Below are 18280 nucleotides of genomic sequence, written 5' to 3'. Positions count from 1 at the left end.
ACTGAGAACTTATGAAGAAAATATCTTGAACTAGGAGAGCAAAAGAACGAAATTCAGAAATTCTATAATCATGTTGCTGGTTCTGTTTTGAGCCAAGATATTAGAAACTGGATTGTCATTGACAACCATGGATCTACTACTGAACAGAACTACATTAATTTCCCATTGAAAATACGATTTTTAAATTAAAGTGCATTGGTTTCTCTGACATAACACTTTTCTTATTGCTGCATGAAGGCAAACCTGTTTAAATAATTATAATGTAGGTGAAGATATTTAGCATGTTGTATAATTGTTATTATACAGACATTATTTATAATATTATGGCCTTGTGTAATGTATGTCAAGAACTTATTAATTCTCAAAATGCTAACCTTCTTGCACTACTTTTCTCTTGTGTCCTTACAAATTACAGTTACCTATACTAATTTTTCTAGGTTCAAACAACTTGACAAATTTTTGAATTTTACATTATGCCTTTGAATTTTTCTTTTTGTCTTTTGGTAAAAATATCAGTGAATGACTTAAAAATCAAGTTTATCTAAAATAGTATTTTGTACAAAATAACTATACATAATTGGAAAAGTCTCATGTTGAAGGCAGATGTGGCTTCTTTTACTAGATTGCTACTCTTATTCTTTTAAATGATATCGTAATTCTTCAAAAGACATAAAAAGTTCTTTGCCATCAATTTTTGCTTCTTCCACATTCAACTTCATTGCAACCAATGCATCTTATGTGAATTTTTAATCACCTGGAATTGAAAAACATATGGATTTTGTCAGATGATGCAGTACTGTATTTAATGTTTCATGCATGTCATGATAAGCTTTTCTTGAGCAAATATTTCAAGGTAGGAGCAAAATTTGGCACATTATTGAACAAAGTAGTTTTATCTTGATTTTGATGTACTAACCTGTTTACTACACTGTGTAACAAACAATTCATTTACAGAAACACCAGATGGCATTTATAAAACTTTTAGCATAAAGCAAACCTTTACACACCATCATCATGATTGTCCATAATCTGTCAAATTGTCCAGGCTAGCTGTTTAATACAGGTATTTTTTATTGTACGACATGTACCAAAGAGCTCATTAATTAATCTTGCACTGCATTTGATTTCAATACAGCTCTGTCCTTAATATTTGCTTCATATTTTCAGAAAAATATCATGAAAAAATCCTCCATTTCAACTCAGTTGAAACAAGGAGTTTTAAGATATGCATATCTCGATAAGAACTGGTTGCTTTGCCTCGTCTAGCAAGCGATTAAGTAAAGAACAAATAAGACTGGATATACATAACTTAAATTATAACTTAGAAGTAAAAACATTCACAAAATATATGCCATCACACTTCAAGTATTGACTTAAAACAAAACACTGAACACTTTAAATGGTAAACCATCTTACGTTGCTTACCGGTATCATGAAATGTTTCCTCTTCAGCATCCGTATACCAAACAAGTTTGCAGCATGTTTTAAAGATAAAATTTCTAAAAGTTTTTGTGTTTGGCATTGATATTTTATATAATCGCTATTGTGGTTGTCAAATCCGGGTGGGCGAAAAAAATTTCATTTTATGAGCCCGCGTCTTTCCGCTGACTTTGACAACCAAAATCCGCCATGTTTTTGACCACGCGGCCGCGCGCTGATAATTTATAGTAATTTTGTTGACGTTTCCCCTCCAGGTCTTATAGAGCTCAATGGCATTGACGCGTTAAATCAGAACGAATGTAGTGAAATTGTTACGGAAGCTATCTTAGAAGACCAGTTGGTTGATATCTGGCCTGATTATCGGTGTTTATACGATGTGCGATCGTCCGACTTCAAGAACCGTGATGCACGCGAGAAAGCTTATCAAAATATTGCAGAAAAGTTAGGAAAAACTGGTAAGTTATGAATCTTTGCCATGTGCTGTATTCCCCCTTATATTATATCATCTGTATATTGCAGTTGAATGAGTAAAAGCTAAGCTGAAGTCCCTCAGGAACAGTTATACAAGTGCTAAAAAGATTGCTCCAAGTGGAAGTGCACGGAAAAATCCGACAAAGAGAGGAACCTGGTTGTTGGAAAAGCTGCAGTTTCTGGCACCTTAAATTGCAACAAGAGTCCCTATATCCAATATGGATTCTGTAAGTAGCATCCGTGCAAACATTAAATTAGACACATCAAATTGTTTGGTTACATGTTGCCAAATTTTCTCATTGATACTATATGACATATATTTTTGTGCTAGAAAATCTGTAAAAAGGAAAGTAGAAAAATTTATGGATCATCAACATGTAAATCAGATACATGAATTTATGTATTAGTGCATATTGTTCCTGTTTATGTCCATTTAGATGTTGATGAGAAACAGGGAGAGGTGAAAAGTTTTATTTTAATATCATGAAATATTTCGTACAAGACTATTGCTCCCTTTTCAATTTTCATGAGGCAAGATAGCAGTTAATTGTTTTAAAATATAATTTAGTCTTAGTTATCTTCTAAATTGAAATGCATTGTTTAGAAGTTCAGTTAATCAGTAAGGTAATTTAACAATAACCAATATTAACCTGGGATGCATTAAAAAGTCTTCATCTAAACTGTTCATTTGATCATAAGATCCTGCCATGGGACTGAGCCATTGCCATTAAAGAATGTGGTCAGATACTCACGTTGTGTTTTAGCATTTCTTGATGGGTTCCTATCTGAATTAAATTTGTTTAAACTAGCTAAGCATGGATCACCTCTCCATGGCCCATTTGAAATGCTATGGTCTCTGTTTTCAACATCTGCAGCTGCTGTGTATGTTGATTTTTGTTTTTCCACTAAGTAGTTGTGCAAACAGCAGGCTGCTAAAATCAACTGTGTAACCTTCTTTGGACTTAATCGTAATGTTGTAAGAAACACACGCCACCTATGAGCAAAAATTCCAAAAGCATTTTCCACCACTCGCCTTGCTCTCGAAAGACGGTAGTTAAAAATTCGTTTCCCTCTGTCTAAATGTCTATGAGGATAGGGCTTCATTAATGCTTTGCTCATGGAAAAAGCATCATCTGCAACAATATGATAATGTACTTTACATACTGAATTTGGTTGAAGAGGAGCAGGTAGTGGCAGATCTAGAGTGTTCTGATCCAATGCTTTTTCAGAGTTGATTCATTGTACACACCACTATCTCCAGCCGCCCTGAGGCACCAACACTCACATATATAAAACTTATAGTTAGCATCAACAAGAGCCACTAGCAATACGAAAGAAATGTTTGTAGTTAAAAAATTCTGAACCACTTGAAACAGGCTGTTGTATGGCAATATGCTTCCCATCAAGCCCCAATAAAAGCGGATAGTTCCACTTCCTTTCAAAATCTTTCGATATTTCTAACCATTCATTAGCAGAAGTTGGAGTCTAAAAATAACATTTAAATTATATTTTTCATAAAACATTTTAGGAGCACTGTGACTCTCCATCAGATACTAGCATAATTGATCAACCTGATGAAGAAAGTGTTGCTGATGATAACATGTCTTATCAAGCTAATATAGAAACACCAAGTCCAACTCCTTTGGAGGGAGATGAGATTGACATTCCCTTAACAAGATCAACTAAAGAGCCATTTCAGTTAAAAAATAGTAGAAAGAAGCAAGCAGAAGAAGAATACCATCTCATCAAAGGATTGGCTAAGTCAATGTCAGAAAAACAAAATAAGAAACTAAAAACTGACAATAAACGAAAGAACCAAACGGATACTTTTGGTCGATATGTGACACATTAGCAGAACTAGAACCCAAAGTACGTTTTGTGGCTCAACATCACATCAATAACATTTTGTTCCAAGCACAAAATGGAGAGCTTTTGACTAGGCAGACTTTTGGAATGGTAACACCTACTTCTTCACAAGATCAAACTTTTTGGCCATTAAACCACCCAACAAATAGATCCAAAGTTGATGATATAGTTTCAAGATTTCAATCTCAACTGAATAATCAACATTACAGTCTCCCATTCCAAAGACAGCACACTGGATCCAATGTACATGAACATTGAACAACACAACACTTGACAACCATTTGTAAACATATTTGTATCATGAAATTTTGTATTATCTAAACATAACTTGTCTAAAGTTTATTTCAAAGTGACATGTTCAATATATTGCCTATTAAAACTTTTATTACCTTCAAATATTGTTGTTTTAGAGACATATACAGAGCTTGGCATGTCTCTTCCACAATTTCAGAAATTGTTCGTTCACCGATACGAAACTGGAATGACAAACTCCTGAATGTTTCTCCTAAGTTAAAATAACATAAATAATAAGTTGCTCATGTACAGGAATGAATTGAACAAAAAAGATAATATATTTCCTCAGTTCGAACCTGTGGCGAGGAAACGCAAAGTTACGGATAGACGCTCGCAAGGTTTCACTGCTGGTCTCAAGTGTGTATCCATCTTAGTAATGTAAGGCAGAACCAATTGTAAGATATTATCAAAGCAATCCCGATCAAGTCGATGGAATTGTCGAAATTTCTCTGGATCCTCTGCATTTAATTCTCGAACGAGATTGTTAAATACTCCTTGCGATTGTCTTCTTTGGATCCATCGCTTTGTCCACAACTTACGATGTACAGCTCTCAAACGTCTCCGTCGCTTTCTCAACAACAAAATCAATAGCAAAACTTTTTCGTCTTCTGAGGAACTATCATTATTGCTATCTGTGTTGGTGTCACTGATATTAGTGTCACTGCTATTAGTGTCACTGCCATCACTGCTATCCGCCATATTGTGTTTACATTAATTTAATGTGCGCATGCGTAGTGTCATCATTGTAGGAGGACTTGCTTTTCGTCGGCCGCACACTTGGGATTTTTGTTACTCGTGACAAAAAATATCAAACATGTTTGATATTTGGAATATCTGTCACGAATGACAAATGTTGTTCGAAACTTCCGCGCACACTAGGAATTTTTGTCGATCCAACTTGTCACGAATAACAAGTACGCGCGGCAAGTACGCTAGTGTGCGGCGGGCTTAAGCTAATAAAAATATAATCTTTCATTTGGGCCAAAGTTGTTCCGTACGGTGGCTCACAAGGGCCACCACACAAAATAAAAATATTAATACACACACAAAATAAAAATACACACGCAAAATAAAAAAAACACACACAAAATAAAAATACACACAAATAAAAATACACACACAAAATAAAATAAACACACAAAATAAAAATACACGCAAAATAAAATACACACACAAAATAAAATACACACACAAAATATGATTGCGGGCGCTTGCAGTGTCGGCTTACTCAGGAATTGCTCGTAATTGATCGCATTTGTTTTCAAAGTTCTAATGGTTCCAACTTCCAGAGTATATAACAAAATTCACTGATTTCACTGTGATCAATTATTTCAAAGTTGCTTACGATATTGCTCCCCGTATTCTGGTTAAAATTAAGGTTAATGTGTTGTCCTTTGAAAGGACATTATTGCTCTAGCCTGTCCTGTATTTGTTATAAACAGCTTTGGGGTACTTGAAGTTGAAGTTAACGGACTTGCAGAGCTCGAGGGCAACTGCTTGAAGAGACGCTACTCGTCATTGACGCTTCAGAACATTTTGGCAAAGTTAATCTTCCCAAACGCACACGCATTTGACAAAAGAAGCTTCGTCAAGTGATTGTGCACCACAGTTGGCACAAAACATAATTATGCCAGGATTATGCAAGAGCTTGCTTTCGATTCCTTTCCAAATGTAATTTCAAATGTTTCGCTGTTGAAACAGTTAAATACGACGACAAGTCGACCACATATTAAAATCACAATTAAGATATCTGATTATTACAAACTGATAATATGATAGTCAGACCATCCGACACTGCAAGCGCCCGCGATCATATTTGTGTGTGTATTTTTATTTTGTGTGTGTATTTTTATTTTGTGTGTGCATTTTTATTTTGTGTGTGTATAATGTATTTTGCGTGTGTATTTTTATTTTGTGTGTGTATTTTTATTTTGTGTGTGTATTTTTATATTGTGTGTGTATAATGTATTTTGTGTGTAATTTTATTTTGTGTGTGTATTAATATTTTTATTTTGTGTGGTGGCCCTTGTGACCCACCGTAGTTCCGAACTCTGACTTCCCCTTTAAATAAAATGGATTAATACAACTTTCAATCATGCCATCACAGAGGGCTGTTATTTTGTCATTGCTCAACTTTTGTGCTCAAATTACGCTCCTTCGGTCGTCATACCTGTTCACTACAGCATTTCTCATCTACGGAAAAAGCGGAGAAACGAGTAGTTCACATGGAAAATTTTTCTTCCCCTCTACTTATGCTCCCTCACACAAAATTGCGGCAAGCGACTGAACCCAAGCCCAAATACTTTATACAAGAAGTAATATTAACAGTATTGAACCGGGCTACAGCTAGACGAGCATTTCGCTAACTGGACTTTAAATGAGCAGAACATCAAATTGCAGCTATATTTCTTAATTATAGACTTCGAGAAGAGGATGAAGACGCAGCAGAAACTGGAATGACAGAGATAACTTTGATGGCGACATCATATCCTCATCCAACAAATCCCAAAATTATTTTCTGGGATCTTCCCGGCATTGGAAGACCCAACTATCCTGATTTACCCACGTACTGTGAAAAAGTAAACTGGGAGAAGTACGACACCTTCTTGATTTTCACCAGGGGACGATTCACTGAAAATGATCTGATTCTAGCGAAAAAAATTATCTCTATCGACAAGTCTTTCTTTTTCATTCGCACGCACATCGATGTGGATTACAACAACGAGAAACGAAAGAAAGCGTTCAAAGAAGAAGAAATGTTGAAGAAGATTCGCACTGATTGTTGGAAAAATTTTCAAGGCGTCCGTCATGGATTGAACGAAGATAAAGTGTTTCTTATCAGTAACCACCATCCTACCAAATGGGATTTTGCACGTTTAACCCAGTCTATTCTCGACGTTCTGCCGTTTCGACAACGAGAGTGTCTCACTTTGTCCTTAGGTGTACAGACCAGCCCTTCTACAGACATTCTGAATCGAAAAGCTGATGTTCTTCGAGGTATGTCTTTCGTGTGTTTCATTTATGTTGACATTCCCCCTGTAAAAAGAAACTTACTGTTGCATAGCATCCTAGGATTCTAAGTCTGAGCTCAAAATCTAAAAACTGGTATGTTTTCTATATGAACCTTAATAGTCATATGTTTTAGGCCGAATTTGGAAGATAGCAACAGCATCAGCAGTTGGTGCATTGGTACCTGTACCTGGACTGTCTATTGCCGTTGATCTTCCTCTTATCGCAAGCGAAGTGAATATATATAAATTACAGCTTGGTTTCAGTGTAATACTTTTTGCAGCAAAAAATATTATGTCATTTATACTATGCCATGCAAGAAAATATTATGTCATTTATAATGGGTGGGGGAGGGGGGTATTCATATCTTCAATTGTGGTCGACTGATTTCTTGTGAAAGCCACCATAGTCTACATTAAACATAATACAAATATATATAAACAAATAGACCAATAAATAGTCAGGCAGATGGATAGATATAAAATTGATCTGAAAATTTTATGTGAAAGCATGAAAATGATTTGCTCAATTGCTCTCTAAGTTTATTTATAAGAGATCTCCAAAGGAGCGTTCTATTATACGAGAAATTTTTCAAATTAGTAAAACGTGATTTTCAAATTAGAAATTTTAATATGACAACGGAATTTCTCTACTAACTTATGCGTATCTCTTTTCGTTCTCATAATATTGAAGCTTTTGTTATGTTCGATTCATCTAACTTGTGACGTCACATTGTATAATAAACTAGAATTATTCGGTATATTTGCTAATACTTTACTTCAACTTTGCAGAGTTTCTTTCTTTGTGATGTGTTAATGATATATAATACTGCTTACTATTATCAACGTAGAGTTGTCAGGAAAATGAAGTTTATTTAAAACATGGCAGCGACTCATTTTGCATGCAATATGATGTCACAAGTTAGATAAATTGGTAATAACAAGGACTTCACTTCAGTATTTTTAGAATGAAAAAGTTACACATAAAAGGTTTTAGAAAGCATTCATCTCAAAAGTTCTGGTTAATGTAAATATAATTTAACTAGGAAAGTTTTGATTTCATTGGCACTTTAATGGTGTTCTAACAAGGTTTGAGAGAATAATTGTTGAGTTTTTGCTGCTAATCAAACTTCAATGTTCATATTTGGCATTAAACATAAGATAGTGTATCTAAGAGATGAGTGTCGAGAATGGAAAGAAAAATTATATGAAGCTATTTTGTTATTTTCTGCTATAAAAATTTTTAGACTCTAAAAAATATGCTCTATAAATTTAAATTTAATATTTTCCAAAAACGTAAGGTTATTTCTTAAAAAAATATATATGAAATTACTGCAGAAAGAAGTTTTTGTGATAAATTGTATGGTATAATCTAACCTCAAATGTTGCTAGATTTGATTGTGCAATTAAAGAACTTATGATTTGTCTAATGGTTGTTGATAAGTTTTTTCAAAAATGTGCGGTAGCTAATAATATCCTTTCCTGATTGGGAAAGTTTAAGCTATTTTGACGTATTAATTTCGTTTCTTTCACCCTTGAATGTAATGTTTTATCTATTTTTTTTAGAATTAATATTGCAAGAGTGGAAATACATTGATGAATCAACGAAACATAGAGAATTGTTTTTAAAATTGATTGAATATGGACGCAATTCCAGTGTTGAGGTTAAAGTGGTGGGCAATGTACGAGTAATTTTCTCAGAAGAGTTTTGCATTGGCAAAGGAAGTGATGGAACACGTGTTTATCTTGGACTGGGTAAGGATGGTTACGGTAAAGCAGTGAAACAAATACGTCGAGATAGCTACATCCAGCTTGCGCTGCACGAAAAGAAAATTTTAAATGAATTCAACGCAAGAAAGTCGAAATATGTTGTGAATTATTCTTTCCTAGAGGAAGAGACTGGAACAGAATATGTATATTTGATATTAGACTTATGTGAAGAATCATTGGAGAGTTTCGTAGAATCGTCTACTTTACATGATCTTCAAAAAGCTGTTCCCGAAATTCTCAGACAAATTTTGCAAGGATTAGCTGATCTTCATAGTGGCCCAAATCCTATTCTTCATCGTGATTTAAAGCCCACCAATGTTCTTCGAGATTCACAAGGCAAATTTCTGATAGCTGATTTTGGCATTAGTCGAATGTTGAATAATGATTGTACGACATATGAAAGCAAGCCTAACACGGGAACTGAGTATTGGATTGCTCCTGAATCATATTGTGAAGATAAAGATACAGTCGATAAAGGACGGTACAAGAAAGAGTCTGATGTAATGGTAGGTGCAGGAATATAACCATTTGCACGACATGCATGTATAAAGTCAATTTGTAACATTACATTGTTAATCTTTTTAGAATGCAGGAATGGTAACTTATTATATTGCAACAAAAGGAAAACACCCGTTTGGAACTAAACGGCATAGATTGGACAATATGTTAAATGGAAAACCTGTTGGCTTGGAGGAAATCAAGGATGAAGCACTGAAAGACCTTCTATCGTGGATGTTAAACCGAGAACCAGAAGACAGACCATCGGCTACCGTGGCGTTAAAACATCCATTTCTTATGTCGGATGACGAGAAATTTGACTTATTATGTAAAGTTGGAAATCTTCAGCAGATTAAGACAAATGATCCCCTGTGTAGTGTCGTTCAACAATTGAATAGTGAATCCTCAGATTGGAAAAGTAAAATAGACAGTGATGTTTATGATTACTTTAGAACGGACGTGGTGACTGGAAATATTTTTACATATGACTCTTCATGGACAGAATGTTTAAGACTTATTCGAAATATTAACCAACATTGGAACGATCGACCACGGCCAAAACCTCAACCAGAACCATTTTATAAGATTGGCGATCACAAGGCGTATATTCTCAAAAAATTCCCCAATCTCCCTGTTCGAGTGCATGCTACTGTGAGATCCAATGAAGAATTGAAAAACAATCCAGATCTCAAGAACTTTTTCAATTTCAGTGAAAAGAAACCACATCAAAAACAAACAGTTTTTAAACAGTAAAAACAGTTTGTGAAAAGGCAAGTGAACAGGAAATATACCGTGTAAAATAAAATTTACTCAGATTGGAAAAGACAAATAAATTTTTTACGTATATGATTATTTTGATTGCTGGCTTTCATTGACAGATCGATTGATTGCGACCAGCACTAAAACCATCTATTTTATAAAGTCGATGATCCTAAAGAGTTCTTTTTGAAATCCCAGTTCGGGTACGTGCGGTTGTCTGGTGAAATGACGAATTGAAAAACAACCCAGAACTTAAGAACTTTTTCAGTTTTTAATGAAAGCGAACCACAATGAAAAGTTTACTGACAGGAAAACAAATAAGAAATCAACGATACGGTAGTTAAAGGTTTTATTTTATACATGTAAAGTAGCAAAACACTTTTCACGACGTATTTGGATGATGCATATTCACATTTCTGCATCTAGCTTACATTATTGAATGATATAATATCTGATTATTTAAATTTTGTTCTCAATTGCTTTTGTTGAAGGCGTATGACATTTAAAGTCAACTTTATAAAATACATAATAAAACTCTTATACGATAGTAAATGGTATTTCTGGAGTTACAATATTACCAAGGTCCCGTTTATTAAAGTATTAAAAGGCAGTGATAATGGTTAATGCCAGAAGCACAATCAATTATCTGAAGAGACTGAACAAAGGCAATTAAAAAAAACAAATGAAGCCTTTACAGCAAATGAAGAGTGAATCCGGTATAGCACGCAGCTTAAAAGTCTGGTCTTGCACCCGTTTCGCTCATTCTAAATGGGTATTACCACAGATCTAATAATACACTAGATAGTGCAACTGACATGCAAGTTGAAGCCGGACAAATTTACTTCCGGAGCCCCAGAGTAGTGAGAATCACTATGGCGTTGTATTAGGAAATATGTGGTCCAAGTTAATATCTCGCAATTATTAGCAAATCGCGAAGGTTGCATCAACTTTTTTGCATTATTTATGAAATAAATCATTGTCACTATAGTTTTTAAGAAAAAAATTGCAGAATACGCCAATGCATCGCCGTAAAATCGATTTCAAGTGTAGCTCGATTTGAAAGCATCAGCAGCGACGAAGGCTTAAGATACTGGAATTTGCACATCTAAATATCATATCACAGGACAATCTGCGATAGTGTGGCTTATTTCGTGTGGCAAATACAGCGATATCATACTCGATCTATGGATGTATTGTGCTGATTGATGTACAGCAAGCATAACGATGAGCGGTATGAAATCTTTTTCAATATATTTTCTGTTTGATTGTACCGTCAAAATTAAATTATACTTAAATATTTACACTGTTTCAAATAAAGATGTTAGCTAAACTGTACAAGTAACACAACGGATAATATAATACATAACTGCTGTTGTAATACATAACTGCTGTTAAGAAGCAAGGTTACAAGTACAAATTAAATATTTTGCTCAGAATAAATAATTTAGGTTTGATATTTTCAATAACAACACTGTGTAGAAAGTTTTATATGCATATACATAACTGAATGGGAAAAAAAGACAATAAAAATGTTGAAAACAGTAGCATAACATCACCATAACAGTACATTAAGCACTGTGGGCAGTGGCCATATATAACACTGGTTTACACTATGACAATACATTGCTTATATATATGTGTAAAACACAGTCAAGACTACAAGTCTGGTGACTCTTCTTGCTTTAATAAGTAAATATTTTGCCCGTGTTGGACAGAGTGCTATGTATCAACCTGTGGTATCAATAGTTTCACAAGTGACTTGCTATATTATACTTCACAAAAAATTTGGTGTAACAGAGGTAGACTCTTCACATTTTTTCTGTAAATAATTTCTGAACGTATTGATTACTCACATCTTGACATAGCTATATTCGTTTGCCGACCAGAAACACCAGAAAAATGCATTTCTGGTACAATAATCCAGTGCAATATTCAATTATGTACAGTGAACAATATACTTTATATAAATCGTGAAAAATCTTTCAAACTGTTATCTCCAACTCGTTTTACTTAGCAATAAATATCGGAAGATAATTCCACGACGTTCGATTGAATATTTTGTGGCAGATTGTGCTGTGATATGATATTTAGATGTGCAAATTCCAGTATCTTATGCCTTCTTCACTGCTGATGCTTTCAAATCGAGCTACACTTGAAATCAATTTTACGGCGATGTATTGGCGTATTCTGCTATTGTTTTCTTGAAATACTATGGTCACATTAATTTTTTTCATTAATAGAGTAAACCAGTTTATGTAACCGTCATGACTTGCAAGTAATTGCATGATATCAGCTTTGACCCAATGAACTCTACAACAACTGGAAGGCTAACTCATTATAAACAAACCTAGACTTGTTTGAAGCCACTTAGAAGCTGATTTGCCGCTTCGCGTGTATCTCGCATGGACTGTTTTATTTGCGTGACGGATTGTTTTGCAAAAACTGCTAACTTGGAAATAGAATGCTAGCCTAAATGTTTTATTTTTTTCAAAACCGTTAGCAAAATTTGGTTATTAATGTGTTAAGATGCTTTGTGGACGTTCCAAGACATGTTTTGTATACGTAACGCTGTGTTATATTAAACATAAAAGTAAGAACTTTCTTCGAAATATGAATTTCTTATTTGTCATCGAAAGACCAAAAATTTAAGATAAAACTGATAACAGGTAGTCTGTATCTTTGAATGCTGTGCAAAATACACACAATCCACTTAATACAACATGCTTCATAACAATTTTATTGCTTTCAAAGTTAGACTTGCTTTGTAAGAATTTCACATGCTCTTTTTGTAATGTGTGAAAGTGATGATTTGAAATTTTGTATTGTGGGTGATTGTTGGTTCTTGTCATTTACTTCTCCCACTTCTTAAGAACTGGTGGAAGATTTGACATGCATCCATATTTGTGTATTGAGCATTTTATCAGCAAGTTCATGCTTATAAATAAATAGCCAAGTGTACAACATGACAAGTATTGCTAATATAACCTGCTCTACATAAATGCCAAAAAGCAACCCTCATCTTCAGTGGTTTGAACCAGGGTTTTAATATGATTATAAAGCAAGCAAAGCTATATCCTGTATCAAAATTTTATAGTATATCATATTGATTGTAAAATTACTTTTTTCTTGTAATACAGATAATGATAAATGTATATGTAATATATTTAATTTTAGGATGTGTGTTTAAAATGTTTGGTCATATTTGTGAAAACATATGATGATTCTATGATATTAGGCTAATAATCTTTTTCATACTTGTATTACAGTACAATTTTTACTTAGGTGTTTCAAAAGTTATGAATATGGAGTGTCAATTGTGTTTTTGTCTTTTTTTTAAGTGGGTATTGACCCTTTTGACTCATTAATGGTGCAATTAATAATAACATAATAATATGACATAACAGTTTTTTTAAAACGAACTCAAAATATTCTTTTGCTAACTTTTTGAAATATTTTGCAAAGTGTTTTTCTTTTTGTTTATGCTCTGAACTTTCAAAAAGGACTGGGGCGAGCTAATTTTGCTCGGAAACACAAAAATTACCGAAAAACAGCGTTTTTTGCCCTGACAGCATCATTTTCAAAGATTTAAACAATATTATAAGGATAGACAAGTGCATTTTACATCCTTTTAATGAAAAAAAACGAGGGGTGTCAGTTTTGTATTCAAGTTATAAGGCATGTTTTCACGTGCCAAAACAAAGTTCGCCTTTCATCCTTCTAAAAAAAAGCTTAAACATGCACAAATGTCGTTCAAACTTGTTTTATATTAAAGTCCAAACATTGTTTAAGGTTTTTAGACATTAAGCTGGCTCGAAGACCACTGTTTTTTTGCAAAAAATCCGGTAATTTCGAAGTGATGTATTTTGCCTCCGTACCCTCAATGGCGGCGATCATGCAGGCTTCAAAGATGGCGTCCAAGCAGTGAACTCCATATATATATATCATTGAGTTCTATAATAACTGGAGCGGCTATCTCAAGCGCGGCCTTAGATATCTGATGACGCCAAAAAAATGGCGGATTTCGTCCGTTGCCGCTGAGATTTACTGAAATTGACCACTTTTCCGAAAATTTCGTAATTTCCCACTCCCTCCTGAGGAAAGAGAGAAGAAAATGTATGTGTGTATTTGGGATTCGGCAAGCAATTTTTTTATGAAAATCACGATAAAAACCTACAATTCGTAACAGCGAGTCAACCTAGCTTTCCTATTATCGGCTCCTACGAGGATGTATTTATAACTATCGACGAAAGAGCTATATGTCGGCTACACATCTATGAATGCAGATATGCGTCGTTTTCTTACCAGCGTCAAACTTGTTTCATCGATTAAAAGTCTTTAGTCTATACAAAAAAGTGTATCATAGCTCATCTCCACAGTGGTTCACGGGAGAGAATTTAGCTTATTTGTTATCATTGCTATTTTGCTTCTTTTCGTGGAAAGGCAATGGCTTTTTTCTCCACAATTGTAGGATTTTTACTTGTTTCTTTAAAAAAGTAAATATTAAATCTCTGGATATTTACGGATTTTCTGTAATTGAGTTTCATATTAAATTTCAAAAAGACTCAAGTCTGCATAGGTTTGGTAAATGAAAACAAACAATATTGTATAGAAATTACTTTAAGTAACCTTTTTGTGATGTTCTGAAGTGCAACTGCATCAAATACTTGTAAAGTTGTAGCACATTTTGATTTTGTTGTATTGATATATAAATTGGGCAAAATGCAAATAATCATCAAAACACTTATGCTTCCAATGGTGTTTATAATTCATTTTTAGTTTTAATACTTCTACCCTTCTTTTTCACTTTGTTTTGTTTTTCCTATATTTGCAATATAAGTGCACAATTTGAATGATTAACACAGTTTTCACCTCAATAATAAATTTCATAAGCAGTTGGTAGTGCATTTTGTTCTCTGAGTATCCACATTTGGTGTTTTCTTCATACATAGATATAATAGGCATTGAGTTCTACAAATAATTAGTATTGGTAGCTGTAAGTTCTTTAAGCAAAACAGAAGAGTAGTAGTGCTCGAAGGGATTAGCATTTTTGAAAAATTATATCTTGTTAATGACATATATTACACAATTCCAAAAAACTGTAAGTAATGCACAATAATATCTATAGAACTTGATAAATTTCTTCACCTACACTGTCAAATAACTATTTTGCCTTCATGCAGCAATACACAGTGTTTTTTGTCAGAGAAACCAATGCACTTTTAGTTTCCAAGTTTGTAATTTCAATGGAAAATTAATGTAGTTCTGTTCAGTAAAAGATCCAAGATTCTGCCAAGCTGTTTACAAAATACAAATTACCAAGCAACAGTGTCATGGTGTTTTGAATTTTTTTCTTTTTTGTAGCTCTTCTAGTTCAACATACTTTATGAGTTTTCAGTAGATTTATCAGGTAATGACAATACACTTATGATACTTATCCATGGTAAACTTTCAGTTGACTTATGTCGTAGGACTGAAGCAAACATTTTCTCGCTTCCTTAGGAGCATTTTTACACAGATTTATCCATTTGAAGCAAGAAAAATAGGTGCACCAAACTGTTTACAAACAGTCAAACACACAAAAGCATGAAATAATGTATAAGTTTGACGAGATTGACAGGTCTAGTAAAGAATGCCGTTTGATTTTCACTTTTAAAAGGCTAAAATGTCATAAAATAACTTAAATGTTACATCAAAAATATGCGTTTCTCTACCCTCGATCTTCTTTATTTTGATGTGTGTCTGTACTGTGTTTTTCACGCAATGCTGAAGCATTATTTTCACATGATATGCTGTCGGTATCGTAATTGTTTTTTTTCTCACTTGTTTACGTTCATACAAACAGTATTAGAAATCAGGAGGGAGTGAATATTGAAAAAAATGTTTAAAGTGGAAGTTTTGAACACCAAAATCCGCCATTACCGCCATGTTTTTGACCACGGGGTCCAGGCATTGAGTTCTATAAGACCTGGAGGGGAAACGTAAACAAAATTACTATAAATTATCAGCGCGCGGCCGCGTGGTCAAAAACATGGCGGATTTTGGTTGTCAAAGTCAGCGGAAAGACGCGGGCTCATAAAATGAAATTTTTTTCGCCCACCCGGATTTGACAACCACAATAGCGATTATATAAAATATCAATGCCAAACACAAAAACTTTTAGAAATTTTATCTTTAAAACATGTTGCAAACTTGTTTGGTAGACGGATGCTGAAGTAATGCCAGAAAAGGAAACATTTCATGATACCGGTAAGCAACGTAAGATTGTTTACCATTTAAAGTGTTCAGTGTTTTGTTTTAAGTCAATACTTGAAGTGTGATTCTATATATTTTGTGAATGTTTTTACTCCTAAGTTATAATTTAAGTTATGTTTATCCATTCTTATTTGTTCTTTACTTAATCGCTTGCTAGACGAGGCAAAGCAACCAGTTCTTATCGAGATATGCATATCTTAAAACTCCTTGTTTCAACTGAGTTGAAATGGAGGATTTTTCATGATATTTTTCTGAAAATATGAAGCAAATATTAAGGACAGAGCTGTATTGAAATCAAATGCAGTGCAAGATTAATTAATGAGCTCTTTGGTACATGTCGTACAATAAAAATACCTGTATTAAACAGCTAGCCTGGACAATTTGACAGATTATGGACAATCATGATGATGGTGTGTAATGGTTTGCTTTATGCTAAAAGTTTTATAAATGCCATCTGGTGTTTCTGTAAATGAATTGTTTGTTACACAGTGTAGTAAACAGGTTAGTACATCAAAATCAAGATAAAACTACTTTGTTCAATAATGTGCCAAATTTTGCTCCTACCTTGAAATATTTGCTCAAGAAAAGCTTATCATGACATGCATGAAACATTAAATACAGTACTGCATCATCTGACAAAATCCATACGTTTTCAATTCCAGGTGATTAAAATTCACATAAGATGCATTGGTTGCAATGAAGTTGAATGTGGAAGAAGCAAAATTGATGACAAAGAACTTTTATGTCTTTTGAAGAATTACGATATCATTTAAAAGAATAAGAGTAGCAATCTAGTAAAAGAAGCCACATCTGCCTTCAACATGAGACTTTTCCAATTATGTATAGTTATTTTGTACAAAATACTATTTTAGATAAACTTGATTTTAAGTCATTTACTGATATTTTTACCAAAAGACAAAAAGAAAAATTCAAAGGCATAATGTAAAATTCAAAATTTGTCAAGTTGTTTGAACCTAGAAAAATTAGTATAGGTAACTGTAATTTGTAAGGACACAAGAGAAAAGTAGTGCAAGAAGGTTAGCATTTTGAGAATTAATAAGTTCTTGACATACATTACACAAGGCCATAATATTATAAATAATGTCTGTATAATAACAATTATACAACATGCTAAATATCTTCACCTACATTATAATTATTTAAACAGGTTTGCCTTCATGCAGCAATAAGAAAAGTGTTATGTCAGAGAAACCAATGCACTTTAATTTAAAAAATCGTATTTTCAATGGGAAATTAATGTAGTTCTGTTCAATAGTAGATCCATGGTTGTTGATGACAATCCAGTTACTAATATCTTGGCTCAAAACAGAACCAGCAACATGATTATAGAATTTCTGAATTTCGTTCTTTTGCTCTCCTAGTTCGAGATATTTTTCTTCATAAGTTCTCAGTAGATTTATCAGAATATCATAATACCTTATAAGACACCCAGAATCAATCCTACCAAAAAAAACTCAAAAAAAATACATACCTACTTATAATATATTTCCAGTCGACTTAAGTCGTAGGGGTAAGCTAACTTTTTCTAACTCCTTTTTGGACATTTTAACTAATATTTACCCATCTATTCAAGAAAGACAGTTGCACGAAGCTGTTATAAAATAGTCAAAAACACAAGTATTGCGTATGGGATTATGCATTAAAGCTTAACAACACATTGACAGTGTAAAGAATGCCGTTTGATATTTATTTCTAACATAGCTAAAGCATTACTTGACAATATATACGCTATTTTACAGTAGATTTACCTCATTTAAATGTGTGTGTCTATTTCACAAAAATCTGAAGCATTATTTTCAATATTTTATGCTTACGGTATCGTGGTTGTTTTCGCTGGTTGTCATTGATATAAGCAGTAATAGAGTTCCGGATTCGGGAGGGAGCGAATGTTAAAAATTTTT

At 33.6% G+C, this 18280-nt stretch overlaps 4 protein-coding genes across 5 annotated transcripts in view; 3 read left to right on the top strand and 1 right to left on the bottom strand.

The window, feature by feature from the left end:
- The window catches only part of LOC124443752 (cell division cycle protein 20 homolog), a 42674-nt gene that overhangs the window by 14244 nt on the left and 10150 nt on the right, over positions 1-18280 (top strand). The window lies entirely within an intron of this gene.
- LOC124443800 lies at positions 1711-4173 on the top strand. Of its 2 annotated transcripts, XM_046994334.1 has the most exons (3): positions 1711-1895; positions 1960-2138; positions 3440-4173. In XM_046994334.1, exons 2-3 carry the CDS (start codon positions 2130-2132, stop codon positions 3761-3763), a joined length of 333 nt encoding a protein of 110 aa, XP_046850290.1. In that variant the 5' UTR covers positions 1711-1895; positions 1960-2129; the 3' UTR covers positions 3764-4173. The 2 variants fall into 2 exon arrangements, with proteins under 2 accessions (XP_046850290.1, XP_046850297.1); XM_046994341.1 differs by having other exon boundaries at positions 1711-2138.
- LOC124443792 lies at positions 4122-4776 on the bottom strand. The gene is made up of 2 exons (XM_046994322.1): positions 4368-4776; positions 4122-4282 (listed from the first exon to the last, which is right to left on the bottom strand). The coding sequence occupies exons 1-2, from the start codon at positions 4768-4770 to the stop codon at positions 4122-4124; spliced, it is 564 nt and encodes a 187-aa protein (XP_046850278.1). The 5' UTR covers positions 4771-4776.
- LOC124443734 (serine/threonine-protein kinase/endoribonuclease IRE1-like) lies at positions 6496-10678 on the top strand. Its single transcript, XM_046994250.1, has 3 exons — positions 6496-7068; positions 8646-9355; positions 9435-10678. The coding sequence occupies exons 1-3, from the start codon at positions 6528-6530 to the stop codon at positions 10098-10100; spliced, it is 1917 nt and encodes a 638-aa protein (XP_046850206.1). The 5' UTR covers positions 6496-6527; the 3' UTR covers positions 10101-10678.

This window comes from Xenia sp. Carnegie-2017, unplaced genomic scaffold, assembly GCF_021976095.1.
Source record: "Xenia sp. Carnegie-2017 unplaced genomic scaffold, XeniaSp_v1 HiC_scaffold_1, whole genome shotgun sequence".
In the NCBI taxonomy this organism is placed as follows: domain Eukaryota; kingdom Metazoa; phylum Cnidaria; class Anthozoa; order Malacalcyonacea; family Xeniidae; genus Xenia; species Xenia sp. Carnegie-2017.
Note: the sequence above shows the minus strand (reverse complement) of the source record. Positions and strands in the feature narration are given on the sequence as shown.